At 37.5% G+C, this 25,354-nt stretch overlaps 3 protein-coding genes across 3 annotated transcripts; 1 reads left to right on the top strand and 2 right to left on the bottom strand.

Annotated features, from left to right (window-relative positions):
* Nucleotides 1–8,211: 8,211 nt before the first annotated feature.
* On the bottom strand, nucleotides 8,212–9,386 carry LOC137400395 (uncharacterized). The gene is made up of 2 exons (XM_068086722.1): nucleotides 8,317–9,386; nucleotides 8,212–8,233 (listed from the first exon to the last, which is right to left on the bottom strand). Exons 1-2 carry the CDS (start codon nucleotides 9,384–9,386, stop codon nucleotides 8,212–8,214), a joined length of 1,092 nt encoding a protein of 363 aa, XP_067942823.1.
* Nucleotides 9,387–13,166: 3,780 nt separating this feature from the next.
* Nucleotides 13,167–18,834, top strand: LOC137400107 (golgin subfamily A member 6-like protein 2). Its single transcript, XM_068086420.1, has 5 exons — nucleotides 13,167–13,851; nucleotides 14,582–14,668; nucleotides 17,715–17,819; nucleotides 18,142–18,246; nucleotides 18,445–18,834. Exons 1-5 carry the CDS (start codon nucleotides 13,272–13,274, stop codon nucleotides 18,540–18,542), a joined length of 975 nt encoding a protein of 324 aa, XP_067942521.1. The 5' UTR covers nucleotides 13,167–13,271; the 3' UTR covers nucleotides 18,543–18,834.
* Nucleotides 18,835–20,646: 1,812 nt separating this feature from the next.
* LOC137400184 (coiled-coil domain-containing protein 167-like) lies at nucleotides 20,647–25,354 on the bottom strand. Its single transcript, XM_068086503.1, has 4 exons — nucleotides 25,260–25,354; nucleotides 24,975–25,069; nucleotides 21,442–21,494; nucleotides 20,647–21,190 (listed from the first exon to the last, which is right to left on the bottom strand). Exons 1-4 carry the CDS (start codon nucleotides 25,278–25,280, stop codon nucleotides 21,072–21,074), a joined length of 288 nt encoding a protein of 95 aa, XP_067942604.1. The 5' UTR covers nucleotides 25,281–25,354; the 3' UTR covers nucleotides 20,647–21,071.

Here is a 25,354-nt window from a genome sequence, read left to right as displayed (position 1 = left end):
CTGAGAGCTAAAGAAGATTCTATTTCATTTTAGTGTAACTATTTATGTTAGCGTATCGTAAGACAAAGATCGTGAAAAGGCAACAGAAGACATTAGTCTATCTTATCTTTACTACAAACACCGACTTCTCCAACAACTAACTTTGTTTAGATTTTGAACATGACCGCACTCTGTAGGTATTCATTTGTCAATTTGCTTATATATTTATTATTTATGTACAGCATTGTGTGACCAAAAATTTTTTCTTGATTTGCTGGGCAAAAAATATTTTCTTTTTGTTGGCATGATGATGTATTTTCTTGCTCCAATATAAATAATGCATGTGGCAATTGCTGTGCATCATTGTTAGCAGCTTTCCCGTTACCTCCACAAGCACAATGTAGCCAATTCTGGAAAATCAGAGGGCAGCACACACAAAACCTTCAGCATGATGTATGTCTATTGGCATTGCTGACGTTGTACAACATACATTGTTTGAAAAGTCGATGCGCAATGACAAAATGTCTGGTGATGGACCACAGAACAATGATGGGAAGTAGGTTGTTTTAGTTATCGGACGAATTTATCATGATAAATTGTAAAGTTAAATAATTTTACTTTATTTGATATAAAAAGAAAATGTTTCACATAACTTAATTACTACCACATCAGCACCAAAGCCATAAAAGGCCTTTAACAAGCACAAATGAGAACAGAATAACACAGTAGAAAAGGGCTACATATACTACATGTAGATATGTGAAAATAAGTGAATATAAGTCTGGTTTATTTGAAAAAAAATCAGTGTTGAAAATCCTGAATGTTTTATGCATGTAGGTATGTTTTAATTTGATCAATATATTCACTCAAAATTGAGCACAGTACAAGCTGAAACAGTTCGAGTTTTTGCATATAAAAGTATTCCTATCTAGAACAAGTTTGTTCTCTATGGCTGCAGATGAATTGGCAATGAGGTAGAGGGCACGCCAGATGCCGTCTGGCGTGACTTCCCTTCATTGCCAGTTCACCCACAGCTATGAGGAACAAACTTGTTCTATGCCTATATAGATATTGCTTGTATTAGAAAGCCTCAGGAAGCATTTTTGCTCTGTCATTTCTTACTCCCTGCAAACTCCTCTTGGAGATCCTTGATCTAAAATAAAAACAATCATAGCATGTGTATTTACATCTCCTTGAACTTGTAAAGTACTGTGAATGCAGTATTCAAGTGGCATTATTTGCGACATTTTTTGACTTTGACTGGAATATTATTTGTTAATTTAATGAAGTAGATTGGAAAGTTACATTGGACATTGTGATTAGCTAGAAGTTAATTTGGCGATCTCAAAGAACAGGACAAATCTGCTTTTGCTAGTTCCTGACTTTATTACTGTTTTTACAGTAGTTTTATTTCACAATTATTCTCTGGCTTCATATATCTTCTCCGATCCTACATTGCTCAACCGACTTAGCCTATAGAGTTGACTTGTACAAGACAACAGCGAAATTAGTCCAAGTACTCAGTCTATGAATCGGATGGTGTTGTGGCACCTTGTTATCAATTTCTCAAAGAGTTGATAACAACTCCAGAGATGCTCCCAAATCCTGATTAGAGATTTGCACATTACATCAAATCACCAATCATGAGATTGGCATCAAAGCACCATAAAAATGGATTACCCAGTTTGTAAATTAAATCAAATTAAAACCATCAATTACATAGTGGATGATGGTTTTAATTTCATTTTATTTGAAACCTGAGCAGTCACCCTTCTAAGTGATTTGATTTGGAGCAAAACGCATGCCAGCGATTTGATATGCTTTACAAATCTGGAATCAAAGACTTGGGAGCGTCGCTGCACAACTCTCTCCAATTCAGACACTGAGCACTTACACTAAAGTGACACGAAAGCATCATGCAACAAGGTTCTAATTTTAAAACTGAGTTACTGAATATTACCACTCACCGGACTGTTAGGTATGAAAGTAACATCAGGTGTCTGAGTTACATCTATAATGCTGTCGTTTGTGGCGTTTCGTAGATGCTCCCCACATCTATGGAAGCTCGCATAGCCTCTGCTCTTACTCCTACCCGTCCTGAGCAAGCACTGCGTTTCCTCCTTATCTTGAGCTATAAATCAGAATGCTCGAGGCATTGAACGTTTGGCTGGGTGTGAACAGGCAACTTAACAAATATCGCAGTTGGCAGCAAAGAATTTGTTTCTAAAACCTAATCCTGCCTACACAAGGGGTTCTTCTGCATTATCCTACTATAACTTCATGTTTTTCTAGCTACTAATCTAGGGCTATAAATGGCTTGAAGATCCGCCTACCAATGAAATTCCACATTTAACCATAATTAATATTGCACGATTTGCCTAAAATTTTATTGCTGGTTATGTGAGTGAGTACCTCCGTGTTACTATCAGATGTATTGTCTTGAGGATACGGTCTCTTTGTTGGATTCTGTGACTAAAAATATAAACAATACGTAAATTATGTATATCGACACCATGTGACAACATATATGAATTTATGCACATGTATAGCATATTTATATTTGTGGGCACAATCTAACTAAATTCAAATTGGCAAAAGAGTCCAAACAAAGGCCTTGTTGACAGGGCTCCAAAATAAGCATTCATTTTATCTTGCTTTTAATGATTGTTTTTGCAAATTTTAGGTGTGAAATATTCAATGTAAAATAAAATATTATGTCCAAGTTTAACCAAAGGTGTGAACTGCGATATAATACTATCTGGCGCATGTGCGAGGCCTCGGGATGAGAAATTCTCAAGAAAAATGAGACAGATTGCCGTAAACTTCACTGGCTATTGGGTCAAGGATATGGTATCTGAGCATTCCAATCAAGTCCTTGTTTCTTTGCAATTCTACCAAATTTCTATGAGAGTGTAGATGAATTAAAATAAGAGAAAATGTTTTTGAACTTTGATGTACCGTGAGACCGAAAGCAAAGTATCGAATACAGCTTAGACATGTCGCAACCCTCACAGTAGTGTAGACTTAGATTTACTGCATTCTCTGATTTCGGCTTACAAGAACATAAATGTGCACGCATGCTTTTGTTACAAAATAGCTATTTCAGAAATAAGACAAATTAAAATCCATAAAAGTAATAAATATTATTCATCATCTCTATGTAAAATCCATACTATACTATCTGTGCATTTGCAAAGACATGGAAGGATAGCCCTGTCTAAATATATTGGACATACAATGACCGAGTTTTGCTGTCCAAAAATATCCCTTATAATAGGCTGAGTAAAATATGCTTGGTGTACCGGTAACTTACCCTCTGCTGTTCTTTGTACTTTTCCTTCTGGGTTTGCTGTCTTTCAGGGCCGTACATGCAGCCATACTCTTTTTCTTCGCCATACATACATAAATAGCCTTGACTGTCATGAATGACGTTCTTACCTCTCTAAATATCTTCACCTTGCTAAATTAGAGCAGATAACATTTTAAAATTAAGAAACATGGTACAGATTTTTTAGATTCATTGGCTGAAGACGTTGTAGGTTTTTAGCCTTACTTGATTGCTAACACTCAATTGGGAACTAACTGCTGCATGTGTATGATGCTTGATACATTTATTGCTTGCTTGATTGTAGTTATTAATATATACAATGATTTTTAATGTCATTTTAATTGCATGCCAATGCTTGTACACTGAAGCCCATGTATATCTTCTAATCAAGGCTGTACTATAAGCTTGATTGTAATCCACTGCATGTCTGTATATACACGAATATCCACTTCGTCAAATTAAGCTTAAGAGTTGAGTGTCTATAGAGAGTAATCCTTTATTGCTGAGAGGTAGATGGTGTGTATCCAGTGTGAGTTTCTAGTGAACTGATGAAAATTGTGTCAACTCTGCTTCAAGTAGGGCCTGTGACGTCATAGATCACATGGTACAAAAACAAACCAAAAAGGGCTTCATAAAACTGCAGCATAAAAACATAAGCTACTATTGACATGTACTTCTATTGCACAACAACCAAGCATAGGCCTACATTTTACAATCAAGGTTACACTTCACAATCAAGGTTACACTAAAATATCCGAGGTATAAAATGTTCATTTTCAACACAAGATCACAAATTACGCAGTGGAAAAAAAGTGCTTTAAGGATATGAGATTACCTTCAAAAAGTCTTTCATGCTTGTTGAATATGCCGTCCTCATGGTTTGTGTAAAACTTGTTGCCATATTCGATTTCATGGGCTTTGATGGCTTGCTCAGCCTCGTCTAACAATGAGGCAAGAAAGAGCGGCATAATGCTTAAATGCACTGCAATTAAAAAATATATTTGGTAGGCCCTCAGGCTCCTCGTAGAAGTTGACTGTCGTCAGCGATCATGTCATTCAGCTACCGAGGCTTCGATAACCTACCGACATGATTGTCGACTACAGGCACGGGAGGCCTGTAGGTAGGCCTATATAAAAGATGAAATGATGAATACAAAAAGTCAGTTATGAATACATGATGACCCACTGAGGTCTTCTTTTAGGATTGAAGCAATATGAATATGCAGTGCATTTCAATTAATTTTTTAAGACAAATTGCAAGCAGTAAGCGACTCTGACTACTGAGGACTACTGATCACAGGCAGGCTGTCTAGTCCGAAAATATAACTGCCCTGCATTGCAGAAGACTACAAAAACTTGCTTTACCTTGCCTCCTCTCCTACATTTTTTGTGAACCAAACAGATGAGATACAGCCTAGGCCTGGCGGTGCCACTGACAGCGCACCATTGTAGTAACAAGTTCAAATAAAATTTGAAATACACAATTAAATGGTTGTTCCTTAGGTAGCTACATACTGTCGTTGTTTCAAAATGTGCTACAGTTGAGACTTGGTAGTAATATAAAGTTAGTTGTTAAAAAAGTGTGTGCTTGCAGCAAATACAGTAAAGATAAGAAACTGATGTCTTCTGTTGCCTTCATTTTTACAATCAATGCCTAACAAGATGCTAATACTAACATTTACAGTGAAATAAAGTAGAATCATTTTAGGCTCTCAGAATGGTAACAAAGTGGACAACCGTTTTAATGTGCATTTTATTTGTTCAGAACATAATCGTAACTTTTCAATATTTTATGTAATACTGCTTTACAAAAGTGTAGTCATATTAAAAAAATATAAAACTATTTTTCAAATATAAACGAATACAGAATAATTATTGAGTTTAATTATAGTGTATTTTTGAGAAGATTTTTTCCGTTTTGTGTGTTGTGTTTTAGCATACTGATGCGAAGGATGTAACTTGGAAATGAATATTTCGGTGAACATTTATTTAACCGGAAACCGACTGAATCTCGATACGTTTATATAATAGCATTACTAGAATAAGGAAACAATACTACATAAGTATTGATCTCCAAAAGAGTATTACGATTATACAACATCTCCCCTTCTCGGGTTTATAAAATAAAACAGCCAAATAGCAGGCCACAAAACATGAATGGATAAAACTACTACTACAAACTACGTAAAGCAATATATGAATAAAACCATTATTCAATATAGTAATGTTGACAGGATTGTCGAAAGCATGGCGTACTATATGCAATTCACTATAGATCTAAAATTTTACGTGGCTTAATAGTTCGGCCAAAACTAGACTGTTTTGCACTATCATTTACTTTGGGAGAATCGGTTGGTTCTAACGGAACTATGTTAGTGATATTCCGCCTGACTACACTCCCCCTGCTATCCTGCACCACCACTGAACGGGGCGTTGTGGGGGAACAACCAACAACTTCAGCGTCTCGTTTCAAGTCCCGAACATGAACATTACTACCTGGACTAAGGCAAGGCGGGACTACAACACGACGTCTTTCATCAAAGTTAGCTTTACACTGAATTCGACTGAGGGACTCTTTGGTACGGACAGCTTCCAGGTCTGGCTGTTTGGGAGTTAGAACTGAAGGCAGAGAGGGTAGTGTTGTGCGAATTTTGCGACTCATTAGCAGTTCAGACGGGGAGAGACCATTTTCTAGTGGAGAAGACCTGTATGCCATCAGACCTAAATAAGGATCTGGCTCTTTCTTGAGGATTTTCTTCATGGTCTGGACTGCCCGTTCAGCAGCACCATTTCCTTGTGGGTGTTTGGGAGAACTGGTGATATGTGTGAACCCGTACGCCTTAGCAAAAGACCTGAACTCATCTGAGGCGTACTGAGGGCCATTGTCCGAAATTAAAACCTCAGGGACTCCATGGCGGGCAAAAATACTCTTCATGTGTAAGATCACTTTGGAACTAGTGGTCTCTTTTAACAATGCAACTTCGATAAATCGAGAATGATAATCTACTATTAGCAAATACCATTTGCTGTCAAAAAAAAACAAATCACTGCCTAGTTTTTCCCAAGGACGGTTGGGGAATTCCGAACGGAGAAGAGGAGCTTGCTGAACATTAGACTCCTTCTTGCACGATTCACACCTACGCACCATTTCAGCTATCTGTTGGGACATGCTAGGCCACCATACTGATTGGGCAGCTCTAGCTCGGCACTTTACAATACCAAAATGGCCACTGTGAATTTTTTCAAGGACCGAAAGACGCTCAATTTGGGGGATTACGATACGGTCATCAAACACCAGGACACCATCAACTATAGAAAGCCTAGAGCGGCACTCAAAATAGGGACGTAGTAAAATCTCATGAGAAGGAAGGTACGTAGGCCAGCCAGACCTCACATAACTGAGAACGCGGGAGGTGACCTCATCATGCTCTTGTTGAACTTTCAACTCCTCTAAACGAGGTGATGAGGCAGTGCAATAAAGTGCTGACACAGCAAACAACTCAACATCCTCCATTAACATAACATCATCTTCACTGATAGGACCAAGAGAACGTGACAACGCGTCAGCAATAACGTTATTCTTTCCTGAGATGTGTTCAACACGATAGTGAAACCTCATGAGACGCATTCGAAACCTCTGGATACGGGCTGGGTTTTTGTCTAATTCTATGTCATTCAGTAGTGGGACCAAGGGCTTGTGATCGGTTTTTATCACTACTTTCAGGCCTATGATATAATCTCGAAACTTTTCGCATGCCCAGACAACACCTAAAGCTTCCTGCTCAATAGTGGCATACCGTTTCTCGGTTTCACTCAGCGCTCGAGAAGCTGCACTGACTAATCGCAACTCCCCATCATCTTGCACTTGAAACAAGGCAGCACCGATGCCACCTCGAGAGGCGTCTGTGTGTATAACTGTTTCACGTTGTGGGCTATATGGTGCAAGTTCTACTGAACGCTTCAACTCTTCCTTGACACCATTGAACGCTTGTTCCTGAGCTCTATCCCAAATCCACACAGAATTTTTGTGAAGTAACTCTCGCAACGGAGCACTGAGTTCACCAAGCTTGGTGGTGAACTTGCTGAGCTGGTTTGCCATACCTAAGAAACTACGGACATCCTTAACACAGGTTGGCGTGGCAAAACTTTCAATGCCTTGAATAGCCTCAGGGTTAGCGCGAATACCGGAAGCAGATATGACATGACCGAGAAATTTTATGCTGCTGCAGGAGAACTTGCACTTATCAACATTTAGAGTCATACCAGCCTCAATCATCCTACTCAACACAGCACGAACTCTGGCATCATGCTCAGCAGTGGATTTTCCCCATATGCACACGTCATCCATATGGACTATTACGCCTTCGAGGCCATCCAGAACTTGAGACACAATTTTGGAATACAACTCTGGGCTAGATGACAGACCGAAAGGCAACCGATTAAAAGCAAACCTACCAAATGGGGACAAGAACGTGGTTAACATTTTTGCTTTAGGGGAGAGAGGAATTTGGTAAAAACCCGAATTGGCATCAAGGACAGTAAAAACGGTACCATTTCTGAGTTTGGCAAGACTTGACTCAACGTGAGCCATTGGGTGAACCTCTCGACGGACAACTTTGTTTAATTCTGTGTAGTCAACACAAATTCGGACTTTTTTGTTGGCTTTAGGAACAACAACCATAGGGGCGCACCAATCGGTAGGCTCACTGACGGGAGACACGACACCTTTGGTAACCATATCGGCTAGCTCTTGTTTAACATTAGGCAACAACGGATAGGGCACGGACCGTGGGGTGTTGATAGCGAAGGGTCTGCAGTCAGGGCGTAATTCTATGCCTACTTCCTGTTTCATCTTACCTAAGCCTTGAAAAAGTTTAGGAAACTCACTACGAAATACACAAGGTTCAGTAGTATCGTAAACAGAGTCTACATCACATTCACAAGATATCAAACCTAGTTTAACACATGCACTGCGACTAAGTAACGCTTTGGTTTGATTTACAACATACATTGTTTCACTATGATTAACGTTATTGACAGTAAGTACAGCCCTAAATGAACCTAGTACTGGTATCTTAATGTTACCCGGGCCTACAAACTGTTTCTTTGTTTTTTCAAGGGCTACATGTACACAGAGCGTACTAGGTAGTATGGAAACGTCTGCGCCGGTGTCCAACTTGAACTGAACGGGCGCATCGAGCTTGTCAACAGAGATGGTTTTTGTCCACACACCCACACTGGTGTCGGTTATTTCACCAAGGAATATGCGTTCTTCTTCTTCTACTTGGCTGATGTTGGGTTCAGATTTAGATCTACACACTTTAGCATAGTGACCGACCTTTCCACAAGATTTACAGCTAACGTCTTTGGCAGGGCATGTTCCTCTTGTATGCGTCAAATATCCACATCTGCCGCATGGAGTGTTATTACTCAGCTTGCTGACGTTACTACTCGCTAGGTGGTTGCTCCTAGATTTGGGTCTGCTGCTGCTTTGAACTCTTGAGACGGCGTCGACGGTGTCAGATTTGTTTGCCGCAGCTCCACCATGCCCAGCCAAGTCTTTCATGTGTTTGTCCACCTCTTCTGATTGTCGAGCCATGTTAATGGCAACTCCTTCTGTTAGCTGGTCCACATTCATCTTTTGCATTTCACGGCTGCAGTCAGTGTCGACGATGCCAACTACTATACGGTCTCGCATTTGCTCAGACCTGTTTGAAAACTCACACCTGTCTGCAATGTCATTAAGGGCTCGGATATATTGCTCAACTGTCTCTCCTGGCTGTTGATCGCGTCTGAAGAACCTAGCCCTTTCATAAATAATGTATTTACGTGGGGTAAAATATTGCTGAAAAGCTTCAGTGACTTTTTTGTAGCTTTTTGCATCATCAGCGGACAGACTTAGGCCATTAAATATGCCTTCACTTTTACTTCCTAGGCAGTATAAGAAACTGTCTATCTGCAACTGCTCTTCATCTTCACTGAGCTTCGCTACTGCATGATAGCGGTTCCAACGAGCAAACCATTCCGTCCAGTTTGCCGGGTCAAAGTCAAACTCCTTCGGAGGATTAAATGTTGGCATTATATGTTAGAGAACGTATCTAAATATATGCAATAAACGTTTGTGCATCTAGAATTAGCACGTACTGGGCACCATGTTGTGTTTTAGCATACTGATGCGAAGGATGTAACTTGGAAATGAATATTTCGGTGAACATTTATTTAACCGGAAACCGACTGAATCTCGATACGTTTATATAATAGCATTACGAGAATAAGGAAACAATACTACATAAGTATTGATCTCCAAAAGAGTATTACGATTATACAACATTGTGAGCGTGTTACCATTTATTCTTAACAAGAAAAAACTACGATAAACAGCTATGTAAATACTCTATGTTATTTTGCTAAAAGAACTCATATTTGTAATTAAAAATTTGCTTGGAAAAGATGCTTCCGTGATATTTTGTTAAACAAAAAGATAACTACTCGATAGCTCAACAACTAAGCGTTTACAGTGGTTCGACTAACTTTAAAGCATTTGTATTTCCGGATTAAGCTCCACCCCTACAAAACGACCCAGAAACTGACCAGATTTTGAGCCACTGCAATTATACCTGACCCGCAAAAACAGTCGCTATCCCTAGCGCATATAGGCAGTTGCATCGTATGTATCAAGTCATATCGCGGTCATACTTTTATTGTGTGTCGTCATACGTGTCTTGGACTATATCACTTGTCAAAGCTAATAGAATCGTGCTCGCTAAAAATATTGGTTAGCCAATTAAACGCGTTTCGGTAACGAATTCGGTGTGCATGCACAGCTCAGACGAACCTATGATATTCGGCAGAATAGATCTGTGAATTCTGTGAAATTCGTGGATTCGGTCAGATTGAACGAATAATTCGTTACGTGTGGCCGGACCTTTAGTCAATGTTAGATCGTAATATAACTTAGGCCTCTCATGTGTCTAGCCTGTCTAATTGCTCATTCGTACCTGCCATAAATATTTTTGATAATATCTGTCCTAAAAATCCACTTGGACTAGATCAGATGGGCGCTTACTCCAATGCACACATGTGGTCTGGTTCAGAGCTGAGGTGTTGAACAGCAATACAAGTTTAATAAAGATCAACTTGGTCAGCAGCAAATGATTTACTGCTTACTGGCGTACCAATACTTAAAATCATGTGGAAACTTTCAGACGTTTACAGATTAATGCACACCGATATTAAACATGAGCAGACACCCACGATGTAGTTTGCAAACAGAAAGTCATGCGTAAGCTAGTTTAGCCTTGGTCCCACACCCAGGTAAGTTGCAAATCCATGCAAACCAAATAACATAATTTATAAGCAAATTTTCTCAAAGTGGTTTGCTAGAGTTGTTAATAAAAATGAAATAATTGTGTAATTCATTTTAATGCAGCGTTTTCTTTTTTCGAATGATAACAAGTAATGTTTTTTTCAGTTGACATCAGCAGAAGCTACGATTGAAGTTTTCTTTGTCTAATTTCTTACGCTATCTAAACTGTTGAGAGTTGGTACAAGTATATACATATACTAAGTGTGTATACAAGTATATGCCAAGTGTGTAAACAAGTATATACCAAGTGTGTATGCAAGTAGGTACTAAGTGTGTATACAAGTAGGTACTAAGTGTCTATACAAGTAGGGACTAAGTATGTATACAAGTATATACCAAGTGTGTATACAAGTAGGGACTAAGTGTGTAAACAAGTATGTACCAAGTGTGTATACAATTAGGTACCAAGTGTGTAAACAAGTATATACCAAGTGTGTATACAAGTAGGTACTAAGTGTGTAAACAAGCATATACCAAGTGTGTAAACAAGTATATACCAAGTGTGCATACAAGTAGGTACTAAGTGTGTAAACAAGTATATACCAAGTGTGCATACAAGTAGGTACTAAGTGTGCATACAAGTATATACTAAGTGTGTATACAAGTATATACCAAGTGTGTAAACAAGTATATACCAAGTGTGTATACAAGTAGGTACTAAGTGTGTATACAAGTAGGTACTAAGTGTCTATACAAGTAGGGACTAAGTATGTATACAAGTATATACCAAGTGTGTATACAAGTAGGTACTAAGTGTGTATACAAGTAGGTACTAAGTGTCTATACAAGTAGGGACTAAGTATGTATACAAGTATATACCAAGTGTGCATACAAGTAGGTACTAAGTGTGCATACAAGTATATACTAAGTGTGTATACAAGTATATACCAAGTGTGTAAACAAGTATATACCAAGTGTGTATACAAGTAGGTACTAAGTGTGTATACAAGTAGGTACTAAGTGTGTATACAAGTAGGTACTAAGTGTGCATACAAGTAGGTACTAAGTGTGTATACAAGTATATACTAAGTGTGTATACAAGTATATACCAAGTGTGTAAACAAGTATATACCAAGTGTGCATACAAGTAGGTACTAAGTGTGCATACAAGTATATACTAAGTGTGTATACAAGTATATACCAAGTGTGTAAACAAGTATATACCAAGTGTGTATACAAGTAGGTACTAAGTGTGTATACAAGTAGGTACTAAGTGTGTATACAAGTAGGTACTAAGTGTGTATACAAGTAGGTACAAGTGTGTATACAAGTAGGTACTAAGGGTGTATACAAGTAGGGACTAAGTATGTATACAAGTAGGTACTAAGTGTGTATACAAGTAGGTACTAAGTGTGTATACAAGTAGGTACAAGTGTGTATACAAGTAGGTACTAAGTGTGTATACAAGTAGGTACTAAGTGTGTATACAAGTAGGTACAAGTGTGTATACAAGTAGGTACTAAGTGTGTATACAAGTAGGTACTAAGTGTGTATACAAGTAGGTACTAAGTGTGTATACAAGTAGGTACTAAGTGTGTATACAAGTATGTACTAAGTGTGTATACAAGTATATACCAAGTGTGTATACAAGTAGGTACTAAGTGTGTATACAAGTAGGTACTAAGTGTGTATACAAGTAGGTACTAAGTGTGTATACAAGTAGGTACAAGTGTGTATACAAGTAGGTACTAAGTGTGTATACAAGTAGGTACTAAGTGTGTATACAAGTAGGTACTAAGTGTGTATACAAGTAGGTACTAAGTGTGTATACAAGTATGTACTAAGTGTGTATACAAGTATATACCAAGTGTGTATACAAGTAGGTACTAAGTGTGTATACAAGTAGGTACTAAGTGTGTATACAAGTAAGTACAAGTGCTACTGATTGGCTTAAAGATGAACTTGCACAACATTTTTAGTAGATTCTATTAGAAAGTACCGGTATTTTTTATCATTGGCAACTTCTTTTATGTTTGAAATAATCTGATAGCCAAGATGTTTCAAAATTAAAATTGATAAAACTTGATCAGGTAAAAATGTAATAATGACATCTATAATTACAAAGAGACTGACATGGTAAAGACAATTGACACTGCAACTTGAACACAATAGCTGATATCAGCTATAGCAACGATAACAACTAGTGACATCATATTTGCAAGTATTTTCCCTCTGAGCCTTTTAATCACCATCATGTTTTAGAGATTTAATCTTAAAACGTCCTGGCAGTTAGCTTACCTCAAGCATCAAAAATAGCCACAAATGATAGAAAATAACAATACTTCATGATAAAATCTGCAAAAAACTCTGTGTAAGTTTATCTTTAAAACCTTACCACATCTTTCCACGGCCAATAAAGTGACGACATAATGTAAAACAGTATGGAAATTTGCAATGAATGAGTTTAAATCTAGCTAATAGGTTTCTGTGGTTATACTTACTACCACCATTTGCCTTAAGTCGTCATGAAGTCACTCAGGCTTGACCATGAAGGCTTCATTCTGTGTTCGGATTCAACTCTGAGAGTGTGAGCTCCCATGTGAACTGGACAGCATATAGCTGGTTACTAAAATACAGTCTGGAAGCGCAACACTTGAGATGGCATCTGACAGTAAAAGGCTACAGAATCTAATAAAACAGTACATCGATTCGATGAAACCCGCCACTCCGACCTTCAAACAAGCTCTTGCAACAATGGAGACAAAAGCCCGTTTTCAACTGGTTTGGAAAGAGAAAGGTGATATATATCGCAGCGATTCCAGCATCACCGTTGCTGCTTGCATTAGAGATCTAGAAGCATTGCATTACTTGCTACAAGATTTCTCCCCGATACAGAAGTTTGCTGTAGTTAATACACTCAACAGCAGCGGTTTAACTCCATTGCACTTGGCACTCTGCAACAGAGGTACAGAAGAGACCCGCTACAGCTCTATTGACATCATAGACTATCTGCTCAAAGACATTTCGACGGATAACCAGTTTGAGCTTCTGACAAAACAGAACACTTACGGGAACACGATGCTTCATCTGGTGGCAAAGTTTGGCCATCTATCGGCTCTGGAGCACATTCTAACAGCACTTTCGCCAGATAGAAAGGAGCAATTACTGGGAATGAAAAACAACAACAAGCTGTCAGTCGCTGACATGGCTGTACCAGTGCTATTCAGTGCAGTGGGTGGTATGTTTGAATATTCGCATAGTTCATTATAATCACTGTTAAGTAAATAGGCCTTCCTTTTCGATTGGATGAATATCATAGACGGTTTCTTTTCCATATGAAAATACTTAAATAAGCTAAAATGAAAATGTATTACTGACAAATTTCAGCAATTAAAACAGTCTGTAATAAAAGAATAAAAACAAGCACTATTCAAATTACCTAAATAATTTTATCGTTCATTGTCTGATACCATGTATGTTGTTAGCGTTTGGTAAAAAATATACAAAAAATAATTGCAGTCTATATGCAGATACTATCTATTCTAATATGGCGCTCCCGAATTCTCACAGTGTTATGTAGACAGGTTATCAGCTTGTATTACAGTGACAGCTGCTGGACTAATAAAGTATGCTTTAAGCAGCTCTACTTCTCTCAATCAGTCATTCGAATAGTGCGGAACATGATAGTTGTATGTGTAGAACAACTGCAGCTTTTCTGTATCAAACCTATGATAGTCGAGAGCATTCATCGGCAGGAAAATATATGCGGTCTTTCAGATCTGCAATAGTATTCACTGAGAGCGGCTTATCTGCAGAAAAGGAAGTAATTGATTTAAACCATTTGCATAGTTGACTCCGATGTATATTAGCAAGTGCCTGACAAGCTGAGTAATCCATGGGTAATAATGAGGGTGTATAAAGTGATTGATGGCATTTGTGGCACTTGAAGTCTGTGATGCTCACTGCAGAGGGACAGAAAAAAACGGAGGCCCTCGCTAAAGCCCATGATGAACAGATGAAGACGCAGATGGAAGTCAACAACAGGCTCGAAAAAGGTCTGACTAGCAAAATTGTTCCTCCGCGCTTTCTATTCCTTGGTAATATCTGACTTTTACACAACCTATAGCCTCAAAGATTTTTATAGCATAAAATACAAACAGTTGGATAAATCCAAAGATTTGATTATCTATATATGCAAACATAGACTATTTATACAAGGTTTCAATTCAGTAGCAAACAATTGAACAGTGTTCTGGACTTGTACCATCTCTTCACAACATTTATGTTCTTGCTAAGAATATGACCACAGTCTAAAATAATTGTGGCTTATTGTATTATCTCTGAACACTGCATTGTCAACTATTTATTCATGTAACAAGGAAAGATCCTAAATGTGGCAGCGTGCCAACGATAAAGTTGGACTTAGTGATTCAAGGGAACTGGCTGCTTGCCAATACTACTACCTACCAACTTTTAAGGCTTCAAATAACCTGGTTAATATCATTTCTCTTTTGCTAGCATTCATATGAAGTGCTTTTGGACTATACCATGAAATTGATTGGGCTGTTGTCGTCTGCTGCCGCCGCCTCAACGTCAAATACTGCTAGCAAAGTTGTACAGTAATTACTAAAAGCTTGTTCTGAATTGAAGTGGATAGATGAAAGAAAACATAACTTTGACTAACATGACAGAGCAAGTGTACATAAGCTAATTTCATGTAATTTAATTAACATCATTACATGTATATCAAAATTTGTCTAACCTTAATTCTAAAAAATTAAAATATTTTACGAGCTAATAAAATAAATCTTACAATGCTGCCTCACGCATTGCAAGAATGTGTTTGCTAAAATGACTTTGAAAACATTGTTAAGGTCACTGCCCAAGAGCAGGTGTTCATACTGATAATCATTTAGTTAGTGATGAGCACTTACCATGCTACCCAGTGCAAGAAAATGAGGCAGAGGGAAATATATGGTAGTTTAATCTAGTTCTCTGTGTAAAATTTGCATTAAGTATTGCCTACTAGCACTGTTTAATGGCTCCTATTATAGGACTCTTAAGAAGCTCTATGATCGCTAATAACTATGTTTCCTAGAGCTATTACTATGAAGGAGAAAATATATTTGTAAACCTGTTGTAAGTACAATACGTTAGCACAATATGTTAGTACAATATGTTAGTGTAATATGTTAGTACAATATGTTAGTGTAATATGTTAGTACAATATGTTAGTACAATATGTTAGTGTAATATGTTAGTACAATATGTTAGTAAAATATGTTAGTACAATATGTTAGTACAATATGTTAGTACAATATGTTAGTACAATATGTTAGTATAATATGTTAGTACAATATGTTAGTACAATATGTTAGTACAATATGTTAGTACAATATGTTAGTACAATATGTTAGTACAATATGTTAGTACAACGGTGGGTGAATGAAGTCGAGCGGAGATTTATGAAAGTGTTATAAAGCATTAATTACAGTTAATGCTTTATAACACTTTCATATTTGGCTTAATTTGCTCTCTGATCACGAGAGCAAATTAGGCCAAATTAGGAGTGTATTTCATTAAGTTAATATTATTATATAATCTTGATCTTTAAAAATTTAGGCAGACAAAATAATCTAGTTGTCGACTGCATTTACCAAACCGTTATGGGGAATAATGAGCAAAATATTCTTCTGACCAATAAAAAGCTTTGACTAACAAGCGATAATTATTATCGCTTGTTAGTCAAATTATTATATCAGCTGACAATTATTATTAATTTGTCAGCTGATATAATTCCTGTGTTAGCTGTTTTTGATATTCATTGATGTGGTGTGATCCCTCACTGCTACTCTTTTAAATAGTCTAAGTTCCATCACCATTTGGGATGACCAAGGCAACATAACTTTGACACTAGTTCAACTTAATAAAAACGAACATTCGGCCTACGAGCCTCTTAAATAAACTATCAGAATGGTGAAACAACACTGGTGGCTTAGTTTTCATTCATTAATGGCTGCATAGATCAAGGTTATTTGTGATAATTGTTTCAGATGCTAAACCTCGTTGCAGTAGGTCACGTACTATTGAAAAGATAAGCAATTGATAAAGACTAACTTTCATTTTTATGTAACATAGCACACAAAGCGGAATAAATAAAATATAGGCTTCAGTAGTTTTTACCCAAACTGACTTCAAATGGTTACTTACATTAAATTTTAAAACAATCAAATGATGTTGATACGTTTTATCATTTAGTAGCTTGTTTGTTTTTATGGGATCTCACTTCCAGGAAGTTTCAAGATTAAAATCTTGGATTGCGGTTAAAACGCTCAAAAGAGAAACCAAGTCTCTAACAATGGCGCCAGTAGTTGTGTTTCCTGTTTGTCCCTCTCGTTATAACACACCGGCTATTGCATCCAAGTTGTGGTGTAACGGATCTTTGTTGTCATATACTTTATTTTTTATTTGCTCATAATTGTTCTTATAAAACTTCAAGCAAAGTTTCAGGTACATTATTATAGGTTTTGAAAGAATTTAAAGATAACTTGCTCAAAAAAGGTACCATTATTTTTCTTAAAAATTCCTTGTCAACATATAAGTGCCCAATGCCGATGAGACCATATAATTAGAATTTATTTAACGAGCACAACTATTGCCGTCGTTTTGAAAAAAGCCTAGGCACATATTTTTCTTTTGAACGCTTTCATCGCAATCTAATTTTACCGATTTTAATCGTGAAATACCCCAGCAGTCAGATCACTTCAAAACTTAAACAAAATCTAGAATGATAGAAAATAATCGGTACTTTTTAATAAAATATTTTAACATTTGAGGTCAGTGAATCTTTAAATAAGTTTACAAGGGTTGAACTAATTTATTAACAGAATGAAGGGTTGCCCCTGCATTTACTTTGTCACCAACAATCACTGCATATATTGTACATGCCCATCTTCTCAGTGACAATCACACACATGTATATAACAAATATGTAAGATACAAAACTGAATCTTTTTGCAACTATTGAACACTCCTATTATATAAAGATATGGCTAAAATTAACTTTATTTGGTCATTTCCTCATTTAACCTTTTATTACAGAACTGAAAGAATCTAAGGAAAAGCTAAAGAGAAGAAAGATAACGATTGCACAGCAAAAGAAATTTCAAGATGAAATGACCAAAAATTTGTTTGACTTGCAGAAGCGTGAGTGGCAAAAGTTGTAGAAGAATTTAATTTATTATTTTAGATGGTTTTCTGCAACTTTTACTTGTTTTAGAATTGCACGCTTGCAATGCAACCAATGTTGTCATGGCAACGTCCTTTGCAATGCAACCGTTGTTACCATGGCAATAAGAATTTACATAGTTATGTTAATAGTAATGATGCCATACTACCGATGAGAATGTTTAGAATCTTTGTTAATCAATTTGCTCGGATTGCAAAGCCTCTGGTGATAAGCGGTAGTATTATGCAAGTGACTCGGGTGAAGATACTAAATACCCATTTCTCATCGTTCTACTTTCAGAGCTCAAAATGCGTGCAAATCGTGTAGATGAATTAGAGCAGGAGGTCTACAAACAGAAGGCAAGACAGTCGGAAACTGATAAACAATGTACCAGACAGAATAAAAGTAGGTGGTGCTGGAGAGCTAAACATACTAACACGATGTGAATAATCACAAAAAGTTTTCTGTGATGACAAGGAAATTGTGTTTTATCTATGCATTGCTTGAACTTTGCAATCCACTTATCCATGTTTTGTTCCACATGCAATAGCTCTCTTCCCTTATTTGGTTCAAATTCAATCAACACCTTTATGTATTAAACAGTTATCCAGGAGATGGCTGGAAGGCTGGCACAGTTAGAGGTCATACTACTCAGTGCTTCATGCAAGGATGAGAATGGGCTATTGAAGAAACCGTATTGACAAGAAAGTCTCATAACAACGGAGTTATTATTAAAAATATGTTGTATCTATCATCTAGTGTGTACACATCACAATAAAGCGTGGAAAATTAGTTTACACAGTTTCAATAGTTTATCAGCTGCTTCAAATTTTTTACTTTTCCAATTTGGCACATGAAGTTGTTGAAATATTTCTTTTTGCAACATCCTGAGTATGAATGCACATAATTTATATTTGTCAGTTGATTGATTCGATTTGAAATCGATGGAAGAAAGCAAAGGCAACTTCTTTTTTTAATACAAGAGAGCAACCTAGAGTGTGTATAGTCCAGAAACACGGCATCACCAAATAATCTATTCGAGCGATGCCAAATATTGCTATTGATTTGTTATTGATTATTTCTATTGAGTATTGCTGTTGAGTATTTCTATTGAGTATCGCTATTGAGTATTGCTGTTGAGCATCGCTATTGAGTATAGTTGTTGGGTGGAGCAAGCAAAGGGTTATATGACCACTTATTGGAACTACATAGCTATTAGTGTTATGCTAATAGCAATACTAGCTGTAAACTACAGTAGTACCGGGTCACTAGTCCGGTGAGTACTACTACTACTAGGGTGGCTTGTAGATTGAATACTAGTAGTTACCCTAGTGCTAGGGTGACTAGATTGCATTGCTTCTACTTCTAATATGGTGAATTATAGTAGGGCTGACTAGAGGGCTACTAGGGTGATTATTAACAACTAAATTCAATTATTAATCAACTAAATTTGAAAGCGAGAGCTGATTTTTCAATTCTCTATAGGAAATAATGAGCACTTATGGGAGATCTACCGCAAATAGTTTCCATTTTATGATTGCCCAGCAGAGGAGACAATCTAAAGGAAGTAAACTGCAACTTAAACCCGCTGAAAAACTGACATTCACCAAGTAGTAGCGCCAGTTACATTTGGGCATTATGTCTCTAAAGGGTATAACTAGGTTGGCGTCTTATAAATCATAAATCATTCTATATAGGCATTCTTTAGCTGCATTAATTGTGGTTTCTTGTTAACAGCCTATAGGTTTTAAGCAAACTACTGAAGCCGTTTTCGGGCTAACAACACAACTACATAAAACGAATGCACTTGTCATCACTTTGCACTGACTGCCGGTCAATAGTGTTTGTCATGCTGAATGTTAAACCTTTGGTAATTTTGTACTCGAGTCAAACTTTTGTAAATCCCTGAAACCTATGCAATCGGTGAACTTTTGAACAATGAGGAGAGTTTCTCCTTCATCAGACGCGCAACATCTCCTTCGTCAGACGCGCAACATCTCCTTCATCAGACGCGTGACATCTCCTTCGTCAGACGCGCAGCATCTCCTTCGTCAGACGCGCAACATCTCCTTCGTCAGACGCGCAACATCTCCTTCGTCAGACGCGTGACATCTCCTTCGTCAGACGCGCAGCATCTCCTTCGTCAGACGCGCAACATCTCCTTCGTCAGACGCGCAACATCTCCTTCGTCAGACGCGCAACATCTCCTTCGTCAAACGCGCAACATCTCCTTCGTCAGACGCGTAACATCTCCTTCGTCAGACGCGCAACATCTCCTTCGTCAGACGCGTAACATTTCCTTCGTCAGACGCGCGACATCTCCTTCGTCAGACGCGCGACATCTCCTTCGTCAGACGCGCGAAATCTCCTTCGTCAGACGCGCGACATCTCCTTCGTCAGACGCGCAGCATCTCCTTCGTCAGACACGCAGCATCTCCTTCGCCAGACGCGAAACATCTCCTTCGTCGGACGCGCAACATCCCCTTCATCAGACGCGCAACATCTCCTTCGTCAGATGGAAGGAAAAGCTAGAATATACATGTTTTTTCAGATAAACTAACAGATCGCGATTGTACTGCGTGCATAGTGCATTATTATAACAGATGCTCAGCTCTTTATTGTGTCAGTCACACTTCAAATGACATTCTCAGACCTCCGATAACTGGAAGACTATTTTCTTGCCAAGTTGTCAAATTTTCACTGTTGGTGTTTCGATTATAATATTTCTAAAATTTCATATACGCTCATTCATTACTTGCAATCGTCCATTTAACTACATTCTACTGTAAAAACTGGATGCATTCGTTGAGGGAGCAGAGTAGATATAATCAGATTTTTGGTATGGAACCATACATAAGATACATTGAACACTGATAGCTCAGGATTCCTCAAATATATAAAAACCATGCTCTATCCTACTTGATCTCATGCCTTATCAAAGATCATTGAACTTTAGGAACAGTTAGAAAATGTAAAATTAGTCACTTTTAAAAAAAGGAATACATTGCATATTTCACACTTTCAATGACTAGATAGCTGACATTGATATAAGTAAAAATTTAAACAAATAATAAATGACAGAAATACATATTCCGTTAAATCATGTATGATATTAGGTCATAAAGCAAAACTAGGACATTGGAAGAATTGTCAGACAATATGTGAATGTTTTGATAACTATGACAGCTCATGTTAAATGAACTGGGACGACTCTATACTGTATGATAGCCTCAAGATGATGAGAAAAAAGACTGTGATCCAAAGTAGAGTACGACACCGATGGCCATGAGAAGAAGTGAGAAGAGCATTGTCTTGAAATTCTCCTTCCTAAGTTTGCCAACAACTTTTTCTGAAATACAATCAAAGTTTTGACTAAATATCGAATTAAATCCGCAGTTTCCAAGCCACAGGAAGGGTGGTCTTGTTCTGATTCTAAATGCATAAAAATAATTATGAGCTGGATTAATGTGAAAGTAATTGTTACAACTGTTGTCTTGCCCTAACTTAGAGAAGATAGCTTCCTAATACGAAGCGAACTTGTGACAAAGAGACATGTAGCTGGATTTTACACTAGTGGCAAAGAGATGACAAGTCCCTTACCAGTCATGGCTTTCTTCTTCAACAACTGGTTCCTCTCCAGCTCGAGATCACTCCTGTAACAATAAAATATACAGCGGATGACACTGGGCCTTTCTTAACTAAAATCAGTCAGCAATGTTATATGAGCGATGCCATGAAGTATGTGGATAGATGAAGTTGGAACATAGATGAAAGCCACCGATACAGATATTAGGTAGGTGCGTAGAAACTAAAAGGAACAAATAAGAATAATATTTTACTGCAGCCAATACATATAACAAGACGTATACAAAGTGTACAGAATGTTATGCGTGTAGCATAGTATTGGCCGAAGAATGTGGAATATAAATGTATTAGAGTTGCCCCGATTTTGGTATCGGAATCGGTATCGGTGCCGATATGGGTGTCAAGTATCTGAATCGGTATCGGCCGATCTTTTCTTAAAAAATCTGAACCTTCCGATACTTTTTACAGATCAACCATTTAGCAGAAAACTGTATTTTAGCCTGCTATACTAATAAAAAATCATCAGCTGTAAGCTTCTTACTTTTACTTAATGAATTTCAGGTCTGCCACACAATTTATTTCATGTCTATAGCCTGATCAACACAGCAAAGGAAACTTTTTAGCCAGAACGTTAACAAAAATTGTGGTATTTCCCAATTACAGCGATAGGATTTATTGCAGGCAATCACGAACAAGATAACAAAAAGGGGAGACAAGAACACAGTGTAATATTTCTATTTACTAGCATTACGAAAGTAATTTAAACAGTCGACGCATAAAGTTATCTATCACTCTCTTGATCCTGAAGATACAATGGATCGTTTGTATTGTACAAAAAAGGTAACCCCATTGGCGTATCGGTATGTAGCCTGTCCTCCAACATCTGTGGCAAGTGAATCCCCCTTCAGTACGCTTGGCTACATTAATAATGATGGAAGAATGAGACATCTTACTGAGATAATTGAATCACTAACGGTAATTAAAAGAAACATTGATTTGCTCTAACTTGTACAGGCACAGCAGTTCATCCAACAATAGAAGAGGGACTTCGCTATCACAGATAGAACTGTACCACTAACAGTAATTACCTTTATTTACAAATTACAAGAAACATGGACTGTTTTGTTACTACAAGCACGGTATGTCAGTATGTGAATATGTATATATTTTTTTCCATAAATGCAAACAAATAAATACAATAATATTCATGTTTTCTTTGCATTATGTTTATATTTGCATAATAAAATGAACAACTATCTATGAAACACAAAAGATCTGAATCGGATTATTTTTCAATTAGGATCGGTATATCGGATCGGTATCTGAATCGGCTGGTGAATTTAGAATCGGGGCATCTCTAAAATGTATAGATTGTGAGACGAGCCAACTACGACAAAGTTATTGGTAGATCATGAATATCTTATATGGGTGTAGAGATTTACACTAGCCGATGAGGGCACCAAATAAGTGTATGGTAGCCGATGAGCATGTCCAATTAGCCATGAGAAGGAAACCATATAGATGATACAATGATATGAACTTTATTATCACTATTAAGAGCGCTTTAGATCATGAGACAAAAAAGAAGAGTAGAGTACAATTTACTTAATTTGGTATCGGAACAAGTATTGTTGAAACGAACAAGGGATGGGAAGTGGTGGAGAACCATGACCACCCACATCCTCACAAAATGTGGTACTTAGAGAGGAAAAGTGAAATTATAAGTACAGTGGACCCCGCCTGACAAAAATAATTCACTTCAGTTTTGGCATTGTAAGGCGAAAATGTTGTACAGAGAGCTATAGAAACCCATAGTAATTATATAATGCAAACACCATCTGGTAAAAAAAATTAAAATTTTATATACGTACTGTACATACTAAAAATTAGTAACAAAATAGTATGCTAGCTTAGTAACTATAGTTACCTACAGTAACTAAAGTGTATTTAGTGGTTATGATCTGCAATAAAAAGGAGTATATTACAATGTGGGGCCTACTATGTGCAGTGCGTAGAGATCTTACCTTCGAGACAGACGTATAACGTAAACTTCGAAGTTAACTTAAATGAATTTAGCTTACTAAACACATTCTTAAAACTTAGCTTTAGTTTGTATTTTACTAAACTTTAATTTTGTCATCGTCAAAAATTTAATCACCTATCTGTTTCTAGTTTCTTTTTCACCCAACTTATAACGAATAATGCTGAGCTGAGAGAGAAAGTGAACATTGCATCTCTTTCAGGCATCGTGGGAAGGAAATCGGCGAATAGCATATCAGTATCTTTTTTACTCCCACGAATACAGCACACTGACTGCCAAAGTTGAATTTAGAAAAATTTTTATTTGATATCGTACGGTGGAGATGAAAAAGCATTGTGTGTGACATCATATAACGATAAAACATAACAGGTGCTACATAACCCGATGATGCGCTGTATTGGAAAAAACTTTTCGCATAAAACTGTTTTATAATAAAAATTGGCAAGGTGTTGGTGTCTGGTGTAAGGATTAGTGGTTTGTTCTGGGGTAGTAGAAATGTAATGTATGGTCGGTAAAGCCTGGTTTCCCCAGTGATCGTACGCAATGCAATTCTTGGGCTGCGATGCAGTGTTTCCATATCGTGCGTAGGCGCCATGCTTCCATTGGGCAGGGTGGGTAATTTCCTTACTTTTTCGTAGAAGCGACCCATTTATTCGGAAAACAGCCCTCCGTTGCGATATTGCGCTGTCATATGAAAACCATTCTTACTCTTTCGTACGGGAGACAGATTTCTTCGGAAAAACGCCCTCGGTTTGAATTGTGAAATAGATTGAAAAAATCGAGCGGTGTATTGTGGGATACATCATCGCGCGCACTCGTCGCAAGGATCCATTCTGTAGGATCCTTGTGATCAGCGTACACACATCGCGCGATCGTCGTGTGTTGACGTTTCCATATCCCAGACGGCCTACGCACGACATCAAGCGCATTGTTGCGCGCCTTGCACTATCATATGGAAACCAAGCTTAAGATTGCATATGCAATCTGACTATTTTAAACAGCAAACACCTAGAAACACAGTTAGCTCGGCAGCATTGAAGACATTTAAACACTGATCCTAATTGTCCGTATCAAGTAATATAACCCTAAAACATAATTTTTGCAAGATTTCTAACTTTTTATCAGTGTTTGATGAGAAAGGATACCACCTTAGAAGAGTATAACAGAGCGGACAATATAGGAAAACAGTAACAAAATGATAGGCCTTTTTGTTTTACACCCATCTTTCTGAGCTGAACTAGAGCATGAGCTGATGGTTTAGTTTTCGTAATAATAAAGTAGTCATGGCTATATAACTGACTGTACGGAGAGTATTAGTGACCAATCATCATCATACCAGATAACTGGAGGGAAAATATGAATAACCACTCAGGATAGCAGATGACTGTAAGGAGTGGGTGAATAACCAATAAGGATACCTGATGAATATGAGCGACTAATGATGATACTGTAAATAACCGATCAGGCGCTAATCGTGTTTAGCATCCAGGTGTGAAAGACCACATACCGTTGGGTATCATTCAGCTTCTTTAGCCTTAGTTTTTTCTCAATTCCATCAAGTTCGTGGGAATAGCCAGCTAGAACCTTCTCCTCCCTTTCTATCTACATAAAACCCCAAATGTTTTCTAATGCATGCCTGCAATGCATTCTGTCAAAAACATGTCTAAGGTCCATAACACGAACATATACCTGACTGTTATGACTGGCTAGTTTATAGCGGACGAAAGACAATTCCCATTCTACAAAGGAGATGATTATGCATTTCCTGAAAATGAAAGATGTTTAAAATTACCGTCTGGGCGATTGTTGGCATGTCTACCCCTGATCACGGACCCAGAACAGCACAATCGATAGGTCGTCCAATGTGTAGCTCTACAACTAAATATA

The sequence above is a fragment of the Watersipora subatra genome, chromosome 7 (assembly GCF_963576615.1).
Source record: "Watersipora subatra chromosome 7, tzWatSuba1.1, whole genome shotgun sequence".
In the NCBI taxonomy this organism is placed as follows: Eukaryota; Metazoa; Bryozoa; class Gymnolaemata; order Cheilostomatida; family Watersiporidae; genus Watersipora; species Watersipora subatra.
This window is presented reverse-complemented; position numbering and strand designations above follow the sequence as displayed.

Coding starts and splice junctions, on each gene's coding strand:
- LOC137400395 (XM_068086722.1), bottom strand. CDS start 9,386: ATGCCAACATTTAATCCTCCGAAGGAGTTTGACTTTGACCCGGCAAAC. Junction 8,234..8,316: donor GTTAATCATAGTGAAACAAT/GTATGTTGTAAA, acceptor AATGTGATGTAG/ACTCTGTTTACGATACTACT.
- LOC137400107 (XM_068086420.1), top strand. CDS start 13,272: ATGGCATCTGACAGTAAAAGGCTACAGAATCTAATAAAACAGTACATC. Junction 13,852..14,581: donor GCTATTCAGTGCAGTGGGTG/GTATGTTTGAAT, acceptor TGCTCACTGCAG/AGGGACAGAAAAAAACGGAG. Junction 14,669..17,714: donor CAACAACAGGCTCGAAAAAG/GTCTGACTAGCA, acceptor CTTTTATTACAG/AACTGAAAGAATCTAAGGAA.
- LOC137400184 (XM_068086503.1), bottom strand. CDS start 25,280: ATGCCAACAATCGCCCAGACG. Junction 25,070..25,259: donor TGCCAACAATCGCCCAGACG/GTAATTTTAAAC, acceptor GGTTTTATGTAG/ATAGAAAGGGAGGAGAAGGT. Junction 21,495..24,974: donor AAGCTGAATGATACCCAACG/GTATGTGGTCTT, acceptor TTATTGTTACAG/GAGTGATCTCGAGCTGGAGA.